Genomic DNA, 25,117 nt, shown 5'->3' on the forward strand with positions numbered 1-25,117 from the left:
CCCCGGCCCCCGCCGGCAGAGGAGAGGCGGGCCCGCCGGAGCGACCCTTCCCATCCCATCCCGTCCCGTCCCGTCCCTCCCGGCGGAGGGGCCGGTCGGCGGGCGGGGCCCCCGCGGGCCACCAGCGCCGCCGCCGCCGGAGGAGCCGCCCCCGCGCCGAGGTCTCGCCGCTCGGCCCCTCGGCTCGGCGCGGCGCGGCGGGGGCACGCCGTCGGGGCGGGCGGCATGTGGCGGGGGCTGGCGGTGCTGGCCCTGGCCGGGCTGCTGGTGCTGGGGCGGGCGCCGGCGGGTCGGTCGGCGGCCTGCGAGCCGGTGCGCATCCCGCTGTGCAAGCCGCTGCCTTGGAACATGACCAAGATGCCGAACCACCTGCACCACAGCACGCAGGCCAACGCCGTGCTGGCCATGGAGCAGTTCGAGGGGCTGCTGGGCACCAACTGCAGCCCCGACCTCCTCTTCTTCCTCTGCGCCATGTACGCGCCCATCTGCACCATCGACTTCCAGCACGAGCCCATCAAGCCCTGCAAGTCCGTCTGCGAGCGCGCCCGGGCCGGCTGCGAGCCCGTCCTCATCCGATACCGCCACGCCTGGCCCGAGAGCCTGGCCTGCGACGAGCTGCCCCTCTACGACCGCGGCGTCTGCATCTCCCCCGAGGCCATCGTCACCGCCGAGGGCGCCGGTGAGTCCGCGGGGACGGCGGCCGGGGCGCTCCGCTCCCCCGCGGCCGGACAATGGGCGCCGGGGAGCGGGGCAGGGCAGCCCGCCCCGCGGAGCCCTGCCTTCCCCCCCCCCCCCCCCCGCGGCTCTTGCGGACTTTTCTCTAAGCCTCTTTTCTTTCCCTCCACTTTTTTTTTTTTTAGTTTTTCTTTTCTTCTTCTTCTTTCTCTCTTTTTTTTTCCGCCTTGGCCAGCCGCCTCGCTGCTGGGAAAAGTTTTGCTGTTGGGAACAGAAACGTGTGTGACAAATGACAGCCCTTGCCGTGACGCTGGGGAACGCTTGAAAGCGTGGGAGCGGCAACCCTCCTTTCACCCAAAAGGGAAACGTTTCCCTGCCCCGCTTTGCCATCGCATCAGCAGCCGCTGCCTGCTGCGAAGGCAGAGCCACCCAGGAGAAAGGAGCTCCCGCTTGTCCCCAGGCTGCCGGGTCCCCCAGAACCCGGCCACGCTCATCCCCGGCCGCTCACTCTCCCCAAAGCTGACTGCCCCCCTCCTACCAAGGCCGTCTCCTCCCTGGGCACTGCCAGCAGATTCTGGAGCGGGAGCCGTGCCCAGAAGAGCCCCGGGCAGGAGCTGGGGGTCTGTGGTCTCCTGAGCCTCCCTCCTCCTGTGCTGGCGCTGGCAGCCGAAGGGGAGCGAAGAGCCCCATCTTCGTGGTTGGCACTGAATGCCTGGTTATGGCACGGGTCCCCCGTCAGGTCCCTGGGCTCACGAGTTACGGTCAGGAGAGAAGCCCAGCAAAGGTGCAGCCTTCCACGGCTTTTCATTCCCAGCGTCCCTGAGCGAGCCAAAGGCAGCCTCCAGCACTGAGGCAGCTCTGGTGGTACCTGACCCCCCCAGCTGTCTCGCTGTGTCCCATTTCACTGTCTGCGCTCACTGCGGTCCCACAGGACAGCTGGTGCTGGGTGTCCAGCTGCTGACCAGGGGTACCAGGGAGGCAGGAGCATCTCCGGGCGGTTGGGTGAAGAATTCTGACCACTCGGGCCAGCACGGTGCTGCAAACCTCTGTTGCTCAGGGACCCTGCTCTGTTAGGGGTGCGCTCCTGTCAACGGCTGCCTTTGGGCTGGAGGGGTTTGCAGGGCGCAGCTCCAACGTGGTGAGCCGAGCACCGCAGAAATAGCAAATTGAAGGAGCCATTGAAGAGGAAATCAAAGCAAGCCAGTGGGTGGTTATCACGAGTGAGCTTTGACATTTACGAAATGACCACAGTTCCTGTCTTACTTGAGGAAAGCACGTGCTGCTGGTGGAACCAAGCTACGTTTCCTTGCTGCAAAGTTGCAGTGTTGATGGGTCTGCCAGACCTCTCCATCACAGGAGTGGGAGAGCAGAGGCGCAGGGGAGCCCCTAAGAGGGGTCTCCGAGGCTGAGGTAGAGCAGCCCCCATGTGCCCCATGGGCTCGTTGTGCTGCCGTCTGGCTCCTTCCATGCCCGTAGCCGCAATGCCAGATTGTCACGTCTCCCGATGGGCATCTCCCACCTTTCCCTCCTCCCCTAGCAGTGACCTGTGAATGAAAAGTGGGGTTGTCTTTTTTCATGCTGTCCTCAGCACAGTATTAGACTGTGCCAAACACTGTAATTCCTGTTTTCCTCTCCTAATGAAATCTCATGCTTCCGTTTGCTGACCGTGCTCCCCAGCTCAGCCTTCCCAGGTAAGCTGCTCTCTCCACTCCTCTGCATTTATTTGTAGGCCAGACTAACCCCTCTCTTTCTCCGAGTCGAGTTACCCTCTCCACCTCTGGAAATCTCAACTCAGTGACCATACCCCGATATCTCCGGTCGTTACTGCTATTTCTCTCTAGCCCTTCTAATTGCTCCCCTCTCGCCTTTCCATCCTTCCTCCCTCCCATAGCTGTCCCCAGCCCATGAACCCAACCATCTATTTTTGCCTGCAGGTCCCTCGCTGCTGCTGTGGCTCTCTGGTGGCTGCAGACCTCCTGGGACGGTTTGAGGAGGTGCGGTTTTGAACACCAAGCGCCTTTCTCCGCAGCATTGAGGTGCTTTCAAAACCGCCTTAAAAATCGCTCAAAACTGAGCGAGGCTTGGCAGGTCTGCAGTGATTTGGAAGCAATCGCATTCAAATCTGGAGGGAGGGAGGAAGTTTGGCTAAAATTGCCCCCGAGTTACCTATTTCTGAGGACCTCAGCAGTACAATAACCTCTTTGAGGGATTCCAGGGCTGGATCCATGAAAACTCTCTTTCAGTGAATGAGAACCTGATGACATTCTCATTTCTGGGCTGAAAATTTTGAACTGATGCATTATGCACCAGACTGAAAGAATCCTTCTTGAGGGAATAAAACTGCTCCTTTAGAAAGCAGAGTGAAGGATTCCTGTTCTAGGAAGAGGTAAGGTGAACACTTCCAAATTCAATTCTCCAAATAAAGGATTGCGGCCAAGTAGAAGACACGAATAACGAACTGCCTAATGGGGAGCATGCAGAATACTCGCACTTATTTATCTCCTAAGCACTCCTCCCCCTTGTGCTGTCTGTAAATTACACCTAATAGAGCAGGCAGAAATATAAATCCATTTTTTCTTGGGCTTCTGCTGTAGAAGAGGAGGGATGTTATTCTTCAGAAGTGAAATCTTGATTTTTCTTTCATTTTTTGCTACCTGCAAAGTAACGGGATTTTACTGTTTCCTTTCCTCTTGAGGTTTCCTTTCCTGCGTTATTACTTGTGTAGCGGGTTAATGCGGTTGTGTAGTCCTTTCCATAAGGCAGCAGCCTGAAGGATGACAACGGTTCAGATGTTTGTCCTCATCAGAGCAGGATCAGGGTTTGGAAAGCCCTATTTCCGTTCCTTTTCCAATATTAGACCATGCATCTTTCTCAGGAGCATGTGGTTCTGCTGGGTGCAAGGGCTCTTCTGACCCTCAGGACACACTTTCTTTGGGTTGAGTTGCCTGCGAGAGGTTGCTGCAGTGGGTTAACATGATGTTATTGTGTAGACGCTTGCAAAAATTCCCTGACGCCATTAAAGTAATTGGTCTTGACTCTCATTTCAGTGATGCCAAGTTGAAGATCATTTGAAGTTCACTTGATTTTCTCTTTTTTTTCTTTGGCTGACATTTCAGTAAAAGATGAGAAATTCCTCTTGGATCAGTTGTCTTCCCCATGCCTGGTAGACTGTGGCTGTTGCAAAACATGAAGTTAAGTGTCGTTAGTAAAATCTGTGGCAAATCCCAGTAAGAATCACTTTCGGTTATTGAGGCACAGGTTATGAGTCCTCCACAAACATCTTGTGGGACCTCTTTCTATGTGCAGGCCAAGTGGTAAGGAAGATCTAGAGGCTTCCTCTTTGCGGGAATGAGGGAGGTATTTGTGTCATTCACGTGATGTTCTTCAGGGCTGCTGACACAAAGGGATGAAAGAGCTGCTGCTGTGTGTGTGATGGAAAAGGCTGATAAGAACAGTAGAACTGCCTTGTTTAGGGCTCAGTCTCTGCAGACCCTTTGGGCTTGTGCCGGTCTCCAAAACCTGAGTGTGTACCTGCTGTACCACGCTGACGATTTGGAGGTCTCAGGTCCCTCAAGGTACAGGGCCCATGTTCAAACAAGCGTCCTGTGGGAAACATATCTGTCTTGGTTTTTCATTATCTTTGAGAAACACCTGGGTTCCTTTACACCCAAGCAGCAGAGGGATGCTCTGGGCACGGTGCGGGTGTTGTGGAGGCAGGTGTGACAGATGGTTTTTGTGGAGGATCCTGTGAATCATCATCCAGGATGGAAGATGAAAAAGCCTCTTGCCAATACGTTAACATTCCAGATGTGAGATTGGTACATGCTAATGTCTTCTGTATCTGGCTTTTATCCTGCATCCCAGTCCTGTGCTTTTTGGGGATGAAAGCAGTTCTGCTCACAGACACTGGTACAAGCTGTCTTGCCTATGCAGGAGGTCCCATATATTTCTTTCTCCGTGTGCCTGTGCTGACTCTTCCTCACATCTATCAGGTTATCTGCTTCCTTCCTTCAGGGTCTGGTCGAATCTTCTTTAGTCTATGAAGCAGCGAGAAGTGCAGATAGAAAAGAAAAAAAAAAAAAAAAGCTGTCTTGAATCTGAACTATCAAGAGCAGGGCCTGTCTTTAATTTTACACGCAATATATGACCGGCCTGACCACAGTCATTGCTGGATGCTGACTCAGAAAAGCACTGAAGTGCTGTGCTTGGCTGCTACTGTCTAGCGGGCTGTTTATGTCTCAAGTGACATGTTTATTGCTGTTTTGGAGAGGGAACTGGCAATAAAAGGCGAGTGGTATGATGGGTACCATGCATCTCAGACGACAGATCCGTCGGTTGGATTTCTGTCTCATCGTATCTGACTTAAATAGAAAAAGAGCTTGAAGGCGTGTTGGGTTGTTAATGAGATGTTGGAGAAAAGAGAAGCATCATCACAAGGTATCAACCACGTGTAATTAAGGCCCAAACTAGTTTTGGTGATTATCATAAGAGAGAGAACTCGGAATCTCTTAAAAAAAACAAACCACCTCTTAAATATGAAAGAAAATTAAAGATTATTCAAGTGATGGAGATGTATTTTCTTAAATCTTCAATGAACCCGTGATTTCTCTGTGTAGGCCACGTCCTCTGTACCTGCCTTTTGCCCAGGTGAATTCATAGTAATCTGGTATGTGAATTTGGCGTTGTATGCTTAAAAGAAAAGTGAAAGAGCTGTTTCCCACGCTTGTTTTTCATATGTTATTAACTTAATTTCCAAAACAGTGGTTTCCAAACTCCAGATCAAATTTGCTTTGACTCAGACTTGCATAACTCTGCTTACAGTGAAATGCACAGCGGCGTTCAGAGTGTCTCAGACCGTACCGAGGACGAGCGGTCATGCCCAGGTTGTCATTTTAAAGTTGAGATTTGTTTTAAGCATGTGCGCAAAACTCGGAAGCAGCCTCATTTCACAGAATCATGGAATCGTCAGAGTTGGAAGGGGCCTCTAGAGATCATCTAGTCCAACTGTCCTGCTAAAGCAGGGTTGCCCAGAGCACATCACTCAGGACTGCATCCAGGCGGGTCTTGAAGATCTCCAGAGAAGGGAACTCCATGAGCTCCCTGAGCAGCCTGTTCCAGGGCTCTGGCACCCTCACTGGAAACAAGTTTTTCCTCATATTTGAGTGGAACTTCCCATGTTCCAGTTTGTGCCCATTGCCCCTCGTCCTGTCACTGGGAACCACTGAAAAGAGTCTGGCTCCATCCTCCTTCAACCCACCCTTTAGATACTTATAAGCATTGATAAGGTCTCCCCTCAGCCTTCTCTTCTCCAGGCTAAAGAGCCCCAGCTCTTTGAGCCTTTCCTCGTAAGGGAGATGCTCCAAACCCTTAATCATCTTTGTTGTCCTAGTTAAAATTTCTCAGTTAAAGAACAAAATCATTACAAACTTCAAGCCTTAAAGAAGAAAGGAGAAGTAAATAAAGTTATTTAAACGTTATTAATGAAGATACCATTGGTGGTGTTATACTATCACTTCAGTTTGTCTGCCTTTGTAGGCTAAGTCCCATGGAGTGGCTTTTATGGTCTAAGTATCAAGTCAAGACCTAGCCCGTTAAATGTCATCGAAACCCAGCAGGATTCGTGATGTGGAATAATTCATGATGTGGAGCAGCCGTGTTTCAGGCTGCTCTGTGGCTTGGAGTTCGAGTGATCTGTATCAAATATTAAGGAGGATCAATTTTCCTATTACTTGGCTTCACTGTGGATGTCTTTGTGCGATCAGATTAGCAAAGATCCTCTCTGCATTAAGACCCGAAGCAGGTCACAGAGTCAGAATTCATGCATATTTGAAGGTTTCTTAATAAACGAGGCTCACAGATGTCTCTGTCTGAAGGAAGTGCCCAAGCAGCAACTGCTCACTGCGGTTTTGTTCTTTGGAGCTGGGTGCCTGGAATGGCTTCAGCAATAGCTGGGCCATATTCTTTAATTGCAGTGACAATCGGGATCATGTTACTTTTGGCTCTTTCTCAGCTTTTTATTTATTTATTAATTTAAACTGTGATATAAGTAAGAAGTTTACTCAAAACTTAAGTATTACCAACTTGTTTCCTTTTCCCAAGCCTCTCCTCCAAATGTGTGATCCAGACATTGTTATTTTGTACACTTACTATGCAAGCGGCTTTTGTTCTGCTCTCCTTGTTAGTGGTTTGGTTTTTTTTTTATATAGCATCCCTCTGAAAAGTGCTTAATTAAAACGGCTCATTGGAAAAATCAGTTTGGATTTTTTCCCCTGCTCTTAAACAAAATTTAGTAGGAAGCCTTTGGATTGGAGCTCTGGATAATATTTCCTCTTTGGCAATCCTGCTAATCATCACTGAGAGATATTTCTTTCAAAAAAGATTGTTTTGCATAGACAAAACTTGGCAGAGAGGTCGCCTCAGAAAAGAAGTGGAACAATAGGAAGTTGTTTGTTTATTTTTAAAACCAGCTTCTTTTTTTTTTTCCACTCTCTGCATTATGGCTGGAGGTGTGAGCAATGTGCCTCTCCGGGTGGAGAGAGGTCTCTGCCCATTAGACTGCTGGAGTCAGGGGATGGGATTTAGTGGTTGCTCGCGCCCACCTAAGATCTTGCAGGTGGCTGGTGACAGGGCTGGTCCAGATGCATTTTCCCATCGCTTCCCTGGTAGATGAGGAAGGACCAGGCGGTATAAGCTTGACCAGGGGAAGGATCAGGGAGATATGAAGCCTTTCCTGAGATGTCCACTCCACAAGTCCATGCTGTTCTCCATGAGTAGAAACTGCTCATCCCTAAGGAAGCATGAGGGCGCTGGGAAAGATGAACATCAAGGCAAGGTCAATACTTGCCTGGCCCAAGCCTCGCAGGTAGGGAAATGAATCATGAAGTGACGCAGCGGTACCTGTTTACTCCTCCTTTGCTCATAGGAAGGACATGGACCTGTTGGAACGGGTCCAGAGGAGGGCCACGAAGATGATCAGAGGGATGGAGCACCTCCCCTGTGAAGACAGGCTGAGAGAGCTGGGGTTGTTCAGCCTGGAGAAGAGAAGGCTCCGGGGAGACCTCATAGCAGCCTTCCAATATCTGAAGGGAGCCTACAGGAGAGCTGGAGAGGGACTCTTTGTCAGGAGATGTAGTGACAGGACAAGGGGTAATGGTTTTAAACTGAAAGAAGGGAGGTTTAGATTAGATATTAGGAGGAAATTCTTTCCTGTGAGGGTGGTGAGGCACTGGAACAGGTTGCCCAGGGAAGTTGTGGATGCCCCATCCCTGGAAGTGTTCAAGGCCAGGCTGGATGGGGCTTTGAGCAACCTGCTCTAGTGGAGGTGTCCCTGCCCATGGCAGGGGGGTTGGAACCCGGTGATCTTTAGGGTCCCTTCCAACTCTAACCATTCTGTGATTCATTGACAGCCACCGTGCGTTGACCACAGTTGCTGACTACACCGCGCTGTGCACCGCAGCCTTCACACACACACGGAAACAGGAGCCGTTTCCATTAGTAGCTGCTCAGCACACGTCTCAATTACTCTCATTGCGCAGCCGGCGGCTTCGTCAGGTACCCACAACCACTGGTTTGGGGTAGGAGAAGTGGCCTGGCAAATGAATGCAGAATTGGGAGATGGGTTGAGGTTGTGGTGCGTTGTAATAGAGTAAAAATAAAATAAGTTGTGTACTTAGGAGTGGAAGGGAACATCTGGTGGAAAGCAGTTTAGTTCTGTGTTTGTTTGCAGGACGGGGTTTATATTGGACATAGTAAGTGTTTACCAGCCCCCCCTTGCATCGGTGTGAGTTTGAAGGACAGTTCCTCAGCCCATAGACAGGAGCATCGTACCCCTGAGTGGTGTCAGGGAAGACTGTGAACCCCTTATCGGGCTCTGGTTTATGTTTGGTTGTAATTCCGAGTGAATTGGACTTGGTTTGCTTAAACATCACGAAGTCATGACTGCTTGGATCAGCCCTTGGTTTAGGAAGGGAGAGTCCACTTCAGGCCTTCTTTTTTCCTTCTGTGTTTTCTCTGTGGATGTGAAAATGCTAAGCATTTAACCTGATACTTCCCTTGCCTCCTCTGCTGATGAAAATTTTTTCTGCCCCTAGTTTTGTTGGTGTAGGGAGTGCGCTTTGGAGATGTGAACCAACCATCCCCTCGTTCATAACTGAAGTACCTGTTATAGAAGGAATTGTACCTTGATGGGCCACATGAAGCACCAGAAAGAGTTGCCTTGGCCATGTGCAAAGCCAGCCAGCATGGGAGGCAACCTGAGAAGTTGGCCAAGGCAACCGAAGGAGAGGGCCAGTGAATCTGGAGAGCTTTCTCTGCAGAGGTCTTGAGTGCCCAGAGGGTGGTGAAACATCTCAGGCCACTCTTAGGTGCACAGAGAAGTAGAGCCACCTCTACGGGGTTGGTGGCTGGGAGGCTTTGCAGACTTCTGTCTGCAAGGGGAGCAGATGGGAGGATTATCAGACTACAGACCCAAGTGATCTCTACACTGTGACCACGTCAGAAGGAGCTGCAGGTTTAAAGCAAAGCACTGGCTAAATGAACAAGACAACAGTGATTTGGCCCAGGAGAGGAAGAATGAGAAGAAATGGGGTCATCCTCTTAGTTAGCTAATTGCAAGAGGAAAACCATTTTAATTCCTCCTTCACCCTGTGTGGAATACATGAAAGCACTTGATATAATGCAAAATTAATTTAAATTTGATGAAGAGCTATTTTTTTTTTTTAACCATATACTATTGGTAGAGGTCACGTTCTCTAACTACCACTTGATAACAACAGCTTTTTTAAAATTTGAGAATATCTCAGGTGAATAATCAAAGTCAAACACATAAGTAAGAAATAGCCTGTGTAATCTGACTTGCTACAAGGCAGCAGGGAGAAGCCTTACAGCTGCCATGGAAGTGGATAATAATTGAAGACCAAACACAACTGAAGAAAAAAACCCATGAAAATGTTGGATTTGTTCTATAAACTGAGATACTGTGGTAGTTTGAAACTTTCTTTGGAAGAAAATTTTTACTAGCAATATTGGATGTAAAAGAGCATCTATTAAATCCTTCTGTGCTGTTTTGTGTACCTTTTGCTCTTTACGTTGGTAGGAATCATCACTCCTGAAGTCTCAATTTTGTGAAGTTAATTATTATGTTAGTAAGGGAATTAGTTGTTTTTCAGGTATGCTTTTGCCCTGACTGTCGTTTTGCCATATCCCCATTTATGTAGAGGAAGTTCCATGTTGCTATGAGAAGGTTGCTTTAAGGTGGAGATTTTTTTTTTTTTTTTAAAGGAAGATGGCCAAATTAGAAGCTTAACTAAGTAATATTAGATCTTTTGTAAACAGGTACTTTAAATACATATTTATAGGACTTGTGATTAAATAATTGCACCAGCCCTTAAAATTTAGTCCACACATCTAAACACTTCATGTATACCGAGTATCATCAGTGTCCTGGGGTGTATTACAGCCAGATCCTTAGATCCTTACAGCTTCGGTTACAAGAGAGGAGCTTTTATGACATGGTCTTATATTCATTTGTCCTATATTGTACAAGCAGTGGTGGTGTATCCATGATAATGCAAGGATGTAAGAAAGGCGGTGTTTGTACGATACCGGCTTCCAGAGTCGAAAAAGCTGCGTGAACTTTGGGGCATGCAAACTTAAAGAAGGGCCTTTTGTTTGAAACCTCGTTTGTTTTTCCATTGTATATGTTATTCTAATAAAGGATACTCTCCCTCTCCCAAACCTTGTTTCTCTTGCATTCATTTTTTTCTTAACTTGTACAATGTTACATGAATTAACATACTCGTTTTTCATGATTAAATATATGTATAAATCTGTTAAATTGTGTGATTTAATAAGCAACAGGTTTGAAATGAGATGTTTTACTAATGTGGAGCACGTTTCACTCACAAATGTGTCTAAATGCAGTTCTTTGGGCTTAGTGCCTTTTTCCCTTCTGATCCTTATCTGTCCTTCAAACTAATCAGTATGTTTTTGAACTGAGGGGAAGGGAAAGGTCTGAAACATTTGTTTTGGCTTTTGCTTCAATGATATGATTGTGGTTGGTTGGTTTGATTTCCTCAGTAACCAAAAAAACAAACCAAAAGTAATTTCTCCTTCATCATCTAATTAAATGCAAACAGTACGTGTACTTTTTGTAGGTGCTTGTAAGGTCATGCCATAAATTTCCATCCTCGCCCTAAACCTGCCAGTCTGTGCATCAGTAGGAATGGGATATTTAATTTGCTTCAGCTTTTAACACGATGTGCTGGATTCGGGTGAAGTTCAGATAAGAAACTGTGTTCTACAGGCTGGCCTGTAGAATGTTACCATCTGTTAGTTAATTAAGTTATTAAGTTTTAATATACTAAATATTAGAGAAAGAGACTAAGCATTGCAATGTTGGGTGTATTGAGATAATCTAATATTAAAAATACTAACATTTCTTTATGTATTTTACAAATCCGTGCCAGATTTCCCTATGGATTCTAATAATGGCAACTGTAGAGGCGCCGGCATCGGTGAGTACACTTTTATAAAACTCTATAATAAGGTGTAGTCTTTCAAATCCTTTTAATCCTTAATAAAGTAAGAGGCGTACTAAGTGATGGAAAAACACTCTGTCTTGTCAGGGAGTCCTGTAGATTGTGCATTTGTATCCTGTGAGCAGTTGGGATTTGGGGCTGGCCACCCTGTGGACCTCTCAGCGTACAACGCAATTAACTCTTTAGCGTGTCTCTTTAGCACTCGTCTCTTCTGCTTTTGTCAGGGCAAAATTTCCATCAGATCCAGAGGGCTGTGCTGATTTCCTTAGAAGTTTTGTCTCAAGCAGTGAGAATGATCATTAAAGGGATTTTCACTGGGCAGAACCAGTGAAGGCAATGGTTCATTCTGATTTCAAAGTTTGCAAATTAAATTCGTCACTCTATGTAGATAATGGCAAAACTCCCGTTAACCTGAGGAGATTGAGGCTGAGACCTTCTGAGACTGGTTTTATTCCAGCAGGTCCCCTGTGGATTTTTATTTTTTGTTTTGTTTTTACTGGAACTGAGTAAAACCCCTTGAGTGTTACCACTAGTCATAGGCAATGCAAAGAAGGAAAGCCCAGTTTGGGATCTAATAGATGATAAAAATACCAATTTGTTGCTCAAGCAAGCCAGTGACTATAGGTTTCCTTGCATTTTATTACGATTCCTTCAAAAGTTTTCCTCTTAGGCCTTTGTCAAGAAGATGACACTTGGAAACCTAGCGTTGGCCATCGTGTCTTTCCTTCTCCAGAGGTATTGGTGAGCTATAGTGTGCACTGATGCTCGGTTTATTAATATAAACATCTAAGTATGGTTGTGGAACATAGAATTAGATACCTACATAAAATTGGATGGCTTCAGCGTTAATCTCTATGATCAAACTGTAAAAAGGTACTAATAATGTATTAATAATGCCCAGTTTATAATACAGTTTTAAAATGTGATAAGTAGGTCCCAATGTGAAGGTAGCTGTGTAGGTGTTATTTAGGCAAAATGTTATTTAAATCGCAGTGTACATCCTCTAGAAAGCCAGCTACAATTAGAAAAACATGATAAAAGTAAGCCCTTTAACAAGCTTCACTTTAAATTGCCTTGAGCATGGGACCAAATCTTAAAGATTTTCTAAAGATTTTTTTACTAGTGTTAGTATCTTCTCACTTTTAAGCCACTTTCAGTTGTGTGGCATTGAGAAAGTGTGGATTTCATCCTCTACAGTGACTGTACAAAGAGCATACAAGCTTCACTTTGAGTATGACAGTAAAGCTGAATACCTTCAACCTCACCTTATATCAAAAATATCAAACATACCTTTAGCGCAGCCTGTCCTTAGGGGTGTAGACAGCATGTAATACCAGTAAGTGATCCCGTAGTGGATGAGGAAAGAGTAAAATTCAGTTAGACTTTTTGTCATGATGCTTTTTGACTAGTAAAAGCAAAACCAGACATAAAAAAAAACCCCATACAAAAAAACAGGGTGAAGATGCGCAGAAAAATTGCTGATGGAAAGGAAGGGTGATGTTTTTGTCACTGCCTTTTGCTGTACCAACACAATTTCTGGTTCAATGTGCTACATCTCTTTCAACTGACAAACACAGTTTAGCCACCTAAAAGGCTGTGTTCGTTAAAGTAAATTTGTAATTTTGCCATTATAAATAGAATTTCTTCTTTTTTTTTTTTTTTTTTTTGCAAGTAGCGACTTGATGTGTTTTAAAAAAACCTGGACTTGGCTCTGTGGTTTCTGGAGCATATTGCATGTGCATGTGTACAGTTGGAGTGAGCAGTCCTCGTGGGTTACCCCTCTTCGAGGCACCTTTTATCCCTGGCAGCGTCCGCTGGCAGAACCTTCCCTCCGAGTCTGCCCGGGTTTTGTTGGAGGGGGAGCTTTTTGACCTTTCTTGGCAGTAAATTGTGTTGTTGTCTGCTTCGTCAGATGCTTTTAAAGTCACTTAGAAATTTTTCCAGAGTTTTTTTTTTTTTATCCTTAATTTATCAGGGAAGCATTTTCCAGGTTTGAGTGCTTGTACTGATCAAGTTTTAGATTGCGCATGCACGTATATTTAAGATGGCACGTTTCTTGGTAGCAATCCACAGGGAAAACCTTTTTCCTGTGTAGTCCATTTGTTTTGGCATTTACAGGGGGAAGGTTTCAAAGGTATAGGTTTTGAGCTTTTGTTAGTTGTCTGTTGACTCGTGTTAAAAAAAATATTTAATGGCGAAGTTAGCTGAGACCTCCCTCAAAACTGGTGTGAGCCTCTGCTGCCTGTCTTGGTGCTTGGGGTATAACGTTGTTGTGGTCCCAGGGCTCTTCTGGTACTTCTGGTAGCTTCACAGGAGACTGTCACGTAAGGTGAGACTTCCCCTCAGCATCAAGAGATGCAGTACACTTTTATGGCCACCTTTTGTGGGTGTTCCCACACCAACTTTGCAGGAGACACACATCAATCAAATGCGTGTTCTCCAACACTCATGTTGCGCTTCCTTTGAAAGTCACTGTAACAGAAGCTGGGAGAGAGTTGGTTCTAGCTCTGTGACTGACTTCATAGGTGACTTTGTGTAAGTTTCTGTATCTCTAAAGAGCAGTTAGAAATAATGCAGCATTTTGCAAACTTCTTTGAAATGTAATTTTGAAAAGCACTAGGGTGACTAGGAGGTATCCTTCATTAAGGACATGGACAGGTCTATAACAGGTTTCTAGAACAAGACTAGTAAAACATATTCCTCAAATTAATAAAACAAAATAATCCAATACCGTCTTAAAATTGAGGGAAATGTGAGGCTGTGTATTCTTATCCTGTAACTCAGAGTATTTTTTTCTACTTGTGCCTCAGAGCAAAGTACTATAGAGGAGGAGAACGTTAAAGGGTAGAACTTGTTGGACGTGAATGCTGAGATGCCTGTGTGCGTGTGGGTCACAGGAGCGCATCTTTTATGGCCTGTATTGAGGCAGCTTATGAAATGGGCCATAATTTGGCCTAAAGTATGCCTGAGCTCCCACAGGCAGAAGGGAAGCCAAAAATCACTTCCCTTCTCTGCCTTTATTATTTTAACACAGTCTCATACAAAAGCTGAAGTCTGTAGGACTCTATATATAGATTGCTGAGGATGTGTTTGAAATTCAAGGAAACAATATCCTCTTCTTTTGAAATGTTCTCCTCTTTCCTGTATTTTTTTTTTCTATTTTCAACTATAAAAATTCTTTCAATAGAAAATGAATAATGATTTGAGAAGTCCATAACCATATGATGCCATCTCTTTTTTTTTTTTTTTAATATGCAGAAATCTTACATAGCAAATAAAAGTTCTTTTCAGACTCCACATTGGATTTAACTAAATCACTAGCTATATGCATTGTTATTCTAGAACTATGGTATATCAAAATAGGCTGCATTAAGTCTACTTCCACTTAAATGCCAACTCAAATGTCAAAATAGATGACCATGTGTATCTATTACTGGGACTTGCTGTTTGCAGTGGGTGCAGTGGTGGACTTGCCCTTGCAACACCACCAAACTCCACTTAACACACTTGCTTGAAATAAATAAATACTTGCATTAGAACAACCAACCGTGAAATATTGGTGGTGTTAATAAACGCGTTAAGTCTGGAGCTTCAGCCACTAATGACAGTGTTTTTACCCCTGTTGGTGTTCCCAGCTGTCTGGAAGCTGCAGCAGTGGAGATGCTGCTCTTACAGTGCTCGTTTTTATTGTCTTTTGAAGGCCATCCTTACCCCTGGAAGGGCTAATAATTTCTCTATTTTAATTAAACCTGAGGTTCTGGGTCGTAATTTTATACAGCCAGCCCAGACAGCAGGATGGCTCTGTGGCTTGTATTAACTACATGTCTACCAGTTGCACGTGTGCAGCCTGGGCTTAAATTATACTCGGGTCTGACGACCCATGGCATAGATTTATCAGAAGGCTGGTGGCAGCTTTTTCAGTCAGCTCCACTAACTGTATTTTTGAGATGTCTTCTTTTGTTTGTTTTGTCACAGAATTGGTAAGATAAAATGCAAATGTGTCAGTGGTTAATATCCTCCAAGTAGTGCTCTAAAATTTCCCATCTAGGTCAGTCCTATGTAGAGCATGAAGCTGTTGGGTTGACAAACCAACCGAGTCTCCTAAAGGCCAGTCTGCAGTTCAGCCAAAAGCCATTTGCTCATTATTAATTGAGGGAGAGTCCAGAGCGGGATCAAAGGTAACACTAAACACTTGCTGTAGTCAAGTGAAGCCCTTCAGCCTCTTAAACTTAATTGTAAACTTAATTTTAAACTCAGTCTCTCTTAAACCTCCTGTCAAAAGACGCCACCGAAGAAACATGATTGAAGTTTAATTTTCTCAGGACCATCGCAGCGGGGTTCAGAGCAGGGAACTACGTGCCACGTGGTCCCACCACTCTCCCATGCACTTCGTGTGTTGACTGTAGCTCTTAGCCATCTTTAGGTGTAAAGAGGCCATGCCACTGTAGGAAACAGTACGGTGCGGTTCCAGAGACAGACTGTGCCTTGAGAATTAGCCACAAAAATTGCATCCCGTATGGTAAGTGCATGCTAGCCAGAATATCCCAGTGTGTTAAACTGAGCAATGTGTATGCGTAGCCTCCAGTCAAACGTGTAGTCTCCAATCGAATGTTAAACTGTGCCTTGTCATGGTCTTTTCCTTCTGTGTCTGTATTACAGTCTGTGTGATTAAAAGTGCAGAAAGGAGGAGTGAGTGTCGTACGAGAGAGAAAGGCATTGTAAGGACATGGAATTGCAGCACTTGTGAGCACAGAAGAGGCTAAAATTGAATCTTGAATTGGCTTAAAATGGAAAATTTTGTCACTTCAGACTTCAAGTCCCTGTATTTTTGTTGTTGTGAGGTTGGTTGTTGTGGTTTTGCTTTGGTTTTTTTGTTGGTTTTTTTTGTTGTTGGTTTTTTTGTTGTTGGTTTTTTTTGTTGTTGGTTTTTTGTTTGGTTTTTTTTTTAATATCAGCATGTCAAGTTCTCTCCCAGAAACCTTTGAGATCTCACAAACAGTTCCACAACAACTTCCAGCAGAGCAGACCAGGAATGCCCTGTGGTTTTTAATATTTAACTTGCCTGTAAAAGACAAGTCAGTTCAGTGAAGTTTTCGTTAGGTGTGAGCTTGAGGTTTCGGGGAGGTTGTCCCTGAACATACGCTCTTTTCTTTCTAAACTTTCTGTTTTCACAGAGCGCTGCAAATGCAAGCCTATAAAAGCCACCCAGAAGACCTATCTACGCAACAATTATAACTACGGTAAGGACAGCTGCATGGCCGGTTTTTAAAGGCTACAGTAAGGGGAAGATTTTAATTAAAAAAGCCTATGGGCCCAATTACTGATGGTTGATCCCTTAGTCCTTGTTAGAGAAGGAAGACGTGGCCTGAAACATTTCCAAATTCAAAACAGAGAGTGCTTGTAGGAGGATGGAGTGGGTTAGCTTCATCTGTTAGTACAGGAGTGTCGATGCTGAGTGTCGTTTCAGGGTCAGCAAAGACATCTGGGACTCGTGCACTTCTTTAGTGTGAAAAGGGATGTGACCAAAGCGAGGATGTGAGCTGCTATGTCTGAACTGCCCCTTCGATTTCCAGCTCTGATGTGCTCTGCTTTTACAGGAAATGATGTTTTTGCTAAGTTTCGTGCCTACAAACCTGCCATGGGATCTAACAGGCATGCTAGGTTCTTTCCTTCTCACGTATCGAAGCCGGCAATGAGCCTCTTGCCGGCTGAGTTATGCTGTCAGTAACACCTGTAAAAGTACACTGTGTCCATATATTGTATTCTCTTCTCCAGATTGTCCTGGTCTTCGGGCGTATCACAGGTCCAGGCAGCTATTTTTCTTCATACTGTTTGTTTTAAGCAAATTAAGGTGTTGAAGCCAGTGAATACGTATCATTGGACCAGCTGGGCCCATCCTTTCTGCCATTAATCACATGAATAGCCTTAGGCTCACTGAACTTTAAAACTTCATTTAAATGGTAGTGATGGCATAATATTTGTTAATATTATGCATTTATACAACTATTGTCAGGTAAACTTCTTTTAAGAGGAAATCCTATTAAAAGCTAAAAAATTACACCTATATTCAGCCGAACATCATTGGGTTTTTTAGGTGACTAGTTGGTTTTACGTTGTTTTGGATTTGTTTGGAAAATCTTTACAGAGTTACTGTTCTCTAGTGGGTACCACATCTGCGCATGGTAGAGAGTCGCTGAGCATGCTACTGCCTATATTTTCAAGCTTCTGAAATTAAAGAGGTTTCAAAATGCACTTGAAGGAACTCCAAGATTTTGTTTTGAAATCTTAAAGAGGTTTTAAGGAAGTGGATCACTTGGGGTAAATTGTGTATTTTAAATGCACAAGGTAATTGTTAGCAGCTGTATTTAATGTGGCTGCAGAACATGGTGGCTGATTGTCTTTATGGGCAATGCATGTGAAGAGAGGAGGTGTGTAAGTCCATGGTTTTCTTTCTTCCATATTACCTTTTTCACATAGGTTAGAAGAAATTGGGAATCCGGGAAAGGGACTCTTGTTTCCAAGCTGTGAAAGATGTGGCATTCTCTAGAGTGTGACCTCTGGACTGGCTTTGCATTTGCATGTGGTATCAGTTCACTGGTCACCATGAGAGAAACGAAAAGCATTGCCTTTGAAAGGCAACTCTTCCTCTCATGCAACTTAAGTCAAAAAGAAAGGGTGAGGGAGGAAACAATTAAATGGGTCATCGGGTCAAGATCAGGAGCGTTTGGAGTTCATAAAAAGCTGAGCAGATTGATGCTGGGTCACTGGAGAGAGAATAAAAAAGGTGAGGGCTTGTCATGCGGTGGAAGTAGTGATACGAGAAGTTTTAATACACGTTCATGTTTCATGAAAGGTTGAGAGTGACAAATTTAGTTCGGTCATCTGTACTGCAAATAGTCAAAGAGGGGAGCAGTTACAGCTTGAGGGAGAAGGAGAGCATACAAGGAATGAATCAAATATATGAAGTGGAAAGGATGAGGAAGAAGGGATGCTAAAAATTAAGCCCAACTTAAATAGGAGGCAGATCCAATTGGTACATAACTCCTGCTTGTGACCGTACTATCAGGACATACACCGAGCTACCTGGACCCTCTTGGTGGAGGATGAAGTACTGAAGTGAAGAGATGGGGGCAGGGACGTTGCTGGAGTTCAGCTAAGCTTTTGATAATGGACCGTGCAAAAGACTAATCCCAGAGGTCACCAAGAACGGCTTGGGGGTGACCTGCATTATCTGCTGCTGCTAACTACACTCTTTGTGACTTTTTCCCAGTCATTCGGGCTAAAGTGAAGGAGGTGAAGACTAAATGTCATGATGTCACTGCGGTAGTGGAAGTAAAGGAGATCCTGAAATCTTCCCTGGTGAATATCCCAAAGGACACTGTAAACCTTCACACAAACTCTGGCTGCCTGTGCCCACCACTTAGTGCCAACGAAGAGTACATCATTATGGGCTACGAAGACGAGGAGCGTTCCAGGTAACTCTTTCTGCATTGTCCTTGGAGTGTATTTGTGGTTATTTTCTCCCCTGCCTGTAAAGCCGAACTTCAGAGCCACCAGCTAAGGAAAACTTGGTGTGATTCTCTGCACATCTCCTTAATGGTATTCAGGGGGAGACGAGGGTCTCTGCAGGCACAGGGTTCTTAGTCTTGCATGTGTTGGGTTGTATAGCTTGTGCGTGCCTGTTGATGGAGTAACCGGTTGTCTCCCTTGTGTAGGTTACTCTTGGTGGAAGGCTCCATAGCCGAGAAGTGGAAGGATCGTCTTGGTAAAAAAGTAAAGGTAAGAAGATATCTCACCAAAAGTCAAGTGTTGCAGATATCATGAAACATGTACCTAATACACATGCTGACCCCGGTTAATTAATATCAAGTATCAAAAATTAACTTGGTATGTTATTTGCTGTATGACTTAGAAATGCACGCTGAATAAGCTAAAGCGATACATTGAGTTACCCCAAAGTACACCAGTGTTTCAGAAATCAAAACCTCCATCTCAAAAAAGCAAGCAGTAGGAGTGTTTTAACTCCATGGGCAAACTGTGTGCTCTGCAACACACACCTGCTTAATTTGGGTGGTGATACTTATTTAAAAAAAAAAAAAGAGGGCTTTACAGATGTTTTCCAGACTAAGTCAGAATTATACTTTTCAGATTTAATATCTTTTGAATACAGTTCTTTTACCAAATTGTGTGGATTAGCAACTTTTTAAAATTTACCTTCCTGGCTTAGGTGAGGGAGGTTCATGATTCAGGAAGTCATGTCATAGCAAATTGGAAGCAATGAGCTCAAATGCAAGCAATATATGAAAATAGATTCTAATGTTTTCTAATTTAAATGTATTCTAATGCCTTCCAAATTCTGGAAGGATTGCCTTTGTATGTTTTGATGCACTACAAAGTATCAGTGATTTCAGTGTTGCTAGGAGTGTCATTTTACACAGAATGTTCTTGTTTTGACACAATTTCTCAGCGCTTGATTTAAAATAACGGTTGTGCCCGTGCAAACCAGTCTCCTCGACGCTTTCTCCAACAACCTGAATGGTGACTGGCAGGAAAATACTCTTCTGATTACAAATGCAAGTTTTTCTGTGCACATTTGTCGCATCCACAGAGATTACATGAGTGAAAAGATGCGGGGATCTTACTCCAGGTTGCTGTTTGATTTGGCAGAGCCGTATGAAATGCAGTGCTGCAGAGCAAATACCACGTTACCGCCTTAGACTGACTTCTTAGTTCCAGCTCTCGGGTGGCAGTATCGTTTGTTGGGTTTTTTTGGGGGGGAACTGACTCGCTTTCTCACTTATTTCCCTGTGGCCCGCGACCCTGCTGCTTCTGCCCTCATGGCCACCCTGGGGCTGCTGAGAACCTCGCCACATTGCCACTCGCTTCTCATCGCAATCTCCTTTGCCAAGAGCATCATCAGTTGTACCAACTATGTTTATTACGTGTTTTTGTACTGTGGTTGCTGTTACCTGGAAAAGTAAAAATAAGTAAATAATAATAATAAAATATTAATAAAAATCCCTTGACTGGTTTTTCATCCTGCTTCCCCAGAGATGGCACGGATCGCTTCATTTACATTTTATTATTTAGAAGGTGAGGTGCTTTTCTGCTGAAGTCAGTTACGCCTCCTGTCAGCCTCTTCATTCACAGAGGCTGTAAGAAAGCCAGGAAACGGCTTTTCTATTTCAAGTGACTTTTACTGATAACCTCACATTCCACCATTTGAGCCCAACGCAGTGTAATGTGCTAGAAATGGCAGTGGCTTTCATATTTTGCTGTTGTTTGTAAACATACGCAGTTGTTCTTCTGTAATCTCTTTTGTAATTTCTTTGCCTTTCGATACGCAGCGCTGGGATCAGAAACTCCGCCACCTTGGGAAGGCGAAGGGAGAGCCTGGACACAGCGACGCGGCTCCGAAGCCTGGCAGACCCAGCAGTGCCCGACAAGCACGTAGTTAGATGTGGGACGCCATACCTTGACATGCAGTGGACTATCTACCAAGACTTCGTTGTTGAAGCAGCAAAGGAGAAATTGCACTATTGCACGTTATATTCTATTGTTTACTACAAAATAATGTTTTAGCTTATATTAGTTTTTATTCTCCCTCTTGTTTTCTGCCTCTTTTTGTTTTTTTTTTGGATGTGTGCAAGCTCTGGAAATATATATTATTTTTTTTCTGTCACTAAGATCTGTAGAAAACTGCCTTTATGAGACGGGGAAAGAAAAGCACATGCTGAATTTACCATTTTATCTCCTGAATTTTCTTAAGGAGAAAATCCCGATGCAAGCAGGAATGAGATCTGGCAAAGAGCATTGCTTGAAGTTGTGACTCACCCTGGTTTCCCCCTTTCACTTTTCTTAGTCACTTTTTGCTGAAACTCGTTGTGTTGGGGGGAGGTTGTTGGTCTGACTTTAAGCGGGTAAATTTTTATTCTGAACTCTTTAAAGAAATGATGTTAAGAGAGCTGTTTTAATCAGTACACCTTTGTTAAGTTTTCTTACTCGTAAATAAACCACTTGCGTAAGCCAAAGTCTAACTTAAAATATTTCCTGCAACAAACACAGTGTGCTTGTACATAGGGGACCTGAGTTTTCCGGCGCTCTGGACCTTGCAGGGAAGGTCGTATAGCTCTGTTACCGCAGGACATAATTTCTAATATACTGCTTCTCTTATAAAGGCAGTTTTTTTCCCCTTTTCTTCCTTTTCTCTGCTGAGTTGTAGGAGTAGACGGATTTACCAGGCCTGCTTCTCAGTACAGGTCTGCACTTTATCCTTTTGATTTTGTGGTGTTATTCTTAAATCTGTGCCTCATAAACAAATGTTCAATGCTCAGTCAAATATGTCCAATAAAAGAATTGTAGTTGTCAACACAGACTTTGTCTGACTTTTGAATCAGTATCACATTTTTTTATATTACTGTTCAAAATATAAAGAGAAAAAAAAGTTCATTTTTGTGCTTTTATAGAATTTTTTGTGGATAGTGCCAACATATTTGAAATTATCTTCTGTTTTTCTATTCTCTCATGCTCCAAAAGAGATTAAAATGGGGTAAATAAAAGGACAGTCCTCTGCTGTAGTCTATAGAAGATGCAAATGGCTGTTGTGTTCTCAGCTGTCAGTATTGTCCTAAGTGCATTAGGGCTGTCTTGCATTAAGAAAACAGTGGTGCACTTGTCAGGTATTTTGAAAATAAAATGATAGTAAGTAAACACAAATATTTGGGAATTTTTATAACAATGCTGTTTTAAGATTTCGGTTAATAACCAGAGGTCTCAGGGCAGGTTTTTCCATGGGGCTGGATACCAAGCAAGTTGAAACATAGAACTGTTTCCTGCAACGCTCAGAATCCTTTTTTTTTTTTTTTTTTTTTTTTTTTTAAATGAAGAACAAAGGGGTAATTTAGGGGAAAGGCTGGCTCTGAAGGCTAGCAGTGGAATATTATGGCTCCAGCTTATGCAGCGTTTGCTCAGGGTACTGCACGGGCAGCCTTGGAAGCTGCGGAAGGACTTTCAAAGAAGAGGCTGAATTAGAAGAATAAGAATCACTTAACACCAAAGCTATTCCCTTTCGACAACAGTGCTCTGGGGTATTTTCAACATTGTAGTTTGGTTCTTGCATTCTCTTCTACCCTGTTGCGTGGTTCCTATCCTTTCCAGCCACGCTACCAGCGAGCAGGTCTCTGCCTGTGGTGGTCACAGTAGGTATGGGAAGGTGAACATCATCACTGAAGCAGCAAGTTCTGTGAAGCCCGTTGTCAGTCATATTTAATTATTGGGCTTTGGACTTTTAAATTTTTTTAAAGAAATCAATGAATAGCAGGCAGTTAACACGAGAAGGAAAATCTGCTGCACAAAAAGCTGAGAAAACCAAACTTCTGAGTGATCTTGTTTCCTATTGTCCTCCTGTCCCCATTCTCAGAGCTTTCTGAAGAAAGCAAAGAAATTTGCTTAACTAGGTCTCAGTTCTAGACCCCACCTAACCTTTCATGTAATTTAGCATTAGAGTTTATGGTGTGAAAATCCTTTTTGGTCTTCCCCAGGTTGTGTTGAGCTTTGCCTTGTGCTTCCCCTTCGCTGTCACCCCAGTTCTGCACTCAAAGCAGGTCAGTGTCCACTAACAGGCAGTGTTTTACTCAGTTAAATTGTTTGTAATGGTCTTCCTTCTGATCTAGATACTCTTCCTTCATCTTTTAATCCCCCTTGCCAGGGGGCAATTAAAGGTCAAAGGAAAAGTAATGCTCTCTGGGGACGAAAAAGAAAATAAATAGATATACTTCATTAATTGATGAGAACTGGTTTCTCATCATCTTCAAGTCCTTAGTGTTTTATTATTGAGGCTGAAACTCTTGTCTATTCTTCATGTGATCAACAAGCTGATGACCAAAAAGTGAGGCAGCTGGTTTTGGTGTCATTAACCACTGGTATTTAGCATTTTTCCAGTGAGAAGAGGAGGGTGTGGTGGTTCCTCTGAAGGACAGCAGAGATGCAAGTGGTGGGTTTGCTCTCCTCTGCACCACGCCATCCAGGAGGTATCTTCCCTTTTCACCTGGCTTGAGGGTTGTGATCAACCTGTTATGAAAAGCTTTGTAGCTATAGGAAGAGTGCTCTGTAATGATTTAAAGTATTTACTTGTTTTAATTGCAAATGCAAGTGCTTTCTTTTTCAGAACTGGTTTGTTTGGAGGCAGCACTAAGATCCTGTAAAAGGAGCACAAAAAACCCCACGTGTGACAGCCAGCTTATTAATTGTGTACAAAGTGGTTATTTTACTGGGTGATGCACATACCTACGCGTGCACATGTGACCAAGTGTCATGGGATGTATAGAAGGATTGATTAAAACCATGCCTTTCCCACATCTGGGTTGTATTAGTCCGGAGAGAAAATATGCAGCTTAAAATCTCTGTGGATAATTAGCCTGACGTCGCTTATCAGAAGGCACCCTTTCCTAGTGCAGCTCAGCAGATGAGAAGGCAGGAGGAATAAACACCAAAGTTGCTTATTCGTGAGCGATGTCTCTAGTTTCTAGCGGGGGGGAGGGGGGAGTGTTGACTCATGGTTTTAATAAATCTGCTCTGGACACGTTAGCAATGGCATGAAAATAACAGAGCTTAATTTCAGCCCGGGTAGTAGTATTTTGGGTGTATAATTCCTTCCGTCGAAGCCGATAATAAGCAGAGTCTATACGGTGAGAAAAACTTTCACATCCATGCTAATGAGAGCGGCATAGTGCAGTTGCAGTGAGAGGCAGCGCCGGTCGCAGTAGGCAGCCGGAGGGCCTCCTGCTTTCAGAAAGCCTTTGTTCAGAGAAAAATGCAACTTTAGGATCCTTGGGGGGTGCGGTGGTGGTGGTGGTGGGGGCACGTGGAAGGGGAAGATGTTAGCGTTTTTAAAGGGAGGATAAGATACCAGAATATAGAATAGGACTCAACTGGAATCAGGTGTGGTTTTTTTTCTTTTTTAAAAGATTCTCGCCTCTAGTGTATCAAGCCTGAGAAAAAGCATCAGTTGAGTGTAACATCGATGATGGGATGAAATATGTCTACGCTGAGTTACACCCTGGGCAAATCCAGTGTCTGCTGGGAGGAGGTAAGCTGCAAAGGTCCGGAGTTTTGGGAGGGAGGGGGCTGCCAGTGCCATTTTCTGGTTCCCCTGCACGTTGCTGCGATTCTGCAAGATACCAAAATCCCTACCTTTAAGAGTTTGTGTATTTATAAATTAGGTAGGTAAGTCAATGAGATACTAAGAACAAACAAATGTTGTGTGCTGGAGAAGTAATACAGCTGGGGATGCTTAAATCCAGCTGTGTGGGAGAGATTTACTGGCTACTATTGTTTCCCTTCCCTGACATGAAATAACCCAAACCCCCTACCAGCTGGTGATGTGTGCTCATGGTGTGGTAGAAGACATGGAGTCGGGACCCCTGGTTTGTCCCCCCGGGCTCTGTGGCAGGGCTGCTGTGTAACTTCAAAAAAAAGTCCTTTGCTTCATCTATAGGACCGTCCAACAGCTACCCTGTCCTGGGGGGGGGGGAGCTCAATAAGTCCTTCTGCCGCCCTTGGGGAGGGGATTCTCCTTCCCTCCATAACATGGTACAGGTGATTTGATTATTATTCACTGTGGACAGTGGTGTTGGAGTGCAGGCTCTGGTGATTGCTGTCTTGCTGCACGTGAGCCATGGCTAGAGTTTTCTTCGCGCTTCTGCGCTTTGCAAGCCCTCAGCGGGTAAAAATGAACGAACGGGGGAAGGAGAACAAAACGTACCCATCCCTGCAATGCAGTTGTCCTTTCCTGACGATAAACAACTAAGATCTATCTGTAAGATGCATTCCTGAATGGTCACTGCACCACAGCATTAGCAAGGATAACACCAAAAAGTGTCGCGTCCAGTAGCCGTGTCACCCGC

At 44.5% G+C, this 25,117-nt stretch overlaps 1 protein-coding gene across 1 annotated transcript; it reads left to right on the top strand.

Moving 5' to 3' along the window:
• The first annotated feature begins 207 nt into the window (after positions 1-207).
• On the top strand, positions 208-21,581 carry FRZB (frizzled related protein). Its single transcript, XM_074145375.1, has 6 exons — positions 208-679; positions 11,142-11,189; positions 16,388-16,453; positions 18,484-18,688; positions 18,929-18,992; positions 20,561-21,581. Exons 1-6 carry the CDS (start codon positions 226-228, stop codon positions 20,669-20,671), a joined length of 948 nt encoding a protein of 315 aa, XP_074001476.1. The 5' UTR covers positions 208-225; the 3' UTR covers positions 20,672-21,581.
• Positions 21,582-25,117: the final 3,536 nt, after the last annotated feature.

This window comes from Numenius arquata, chromosome 3 (assembly GCF_964106895.1).
Source record: "Numenius arquata chromosome 3, bNumArq3.hap1.1, whole genome shotgun sequence".
Classification (NCBI taxonomy): Eukaryota; Metazoa; Chordata; class Aves; order Charadriiformes; family Scolopacidae; genus Numenius; species Numenius arquata.

Coding starts and splice junctions, on each gene's coding strand:
- FRZB (XM_074145375.1), top strand. CDS start 226: ATGTGGCGGGGGCTGGCGGTGCTGGCCCTGGCCGGGCTGCTGGTGCTG. Junction 680..11,141: donor CGTCACCGCCGAGGGCGCCG/GTGAGTCCGCGG, acceptor AATCCGTGCCAG/ATTTCCCTATGGATTCTAAT. Junction 16,454..18,483: donor ACGCAACAATTATAACTACG/GTAAGGACAGCT, acceptor ACTTTTTCCCAG/TCATTCGGGCTAAAGTGAAG.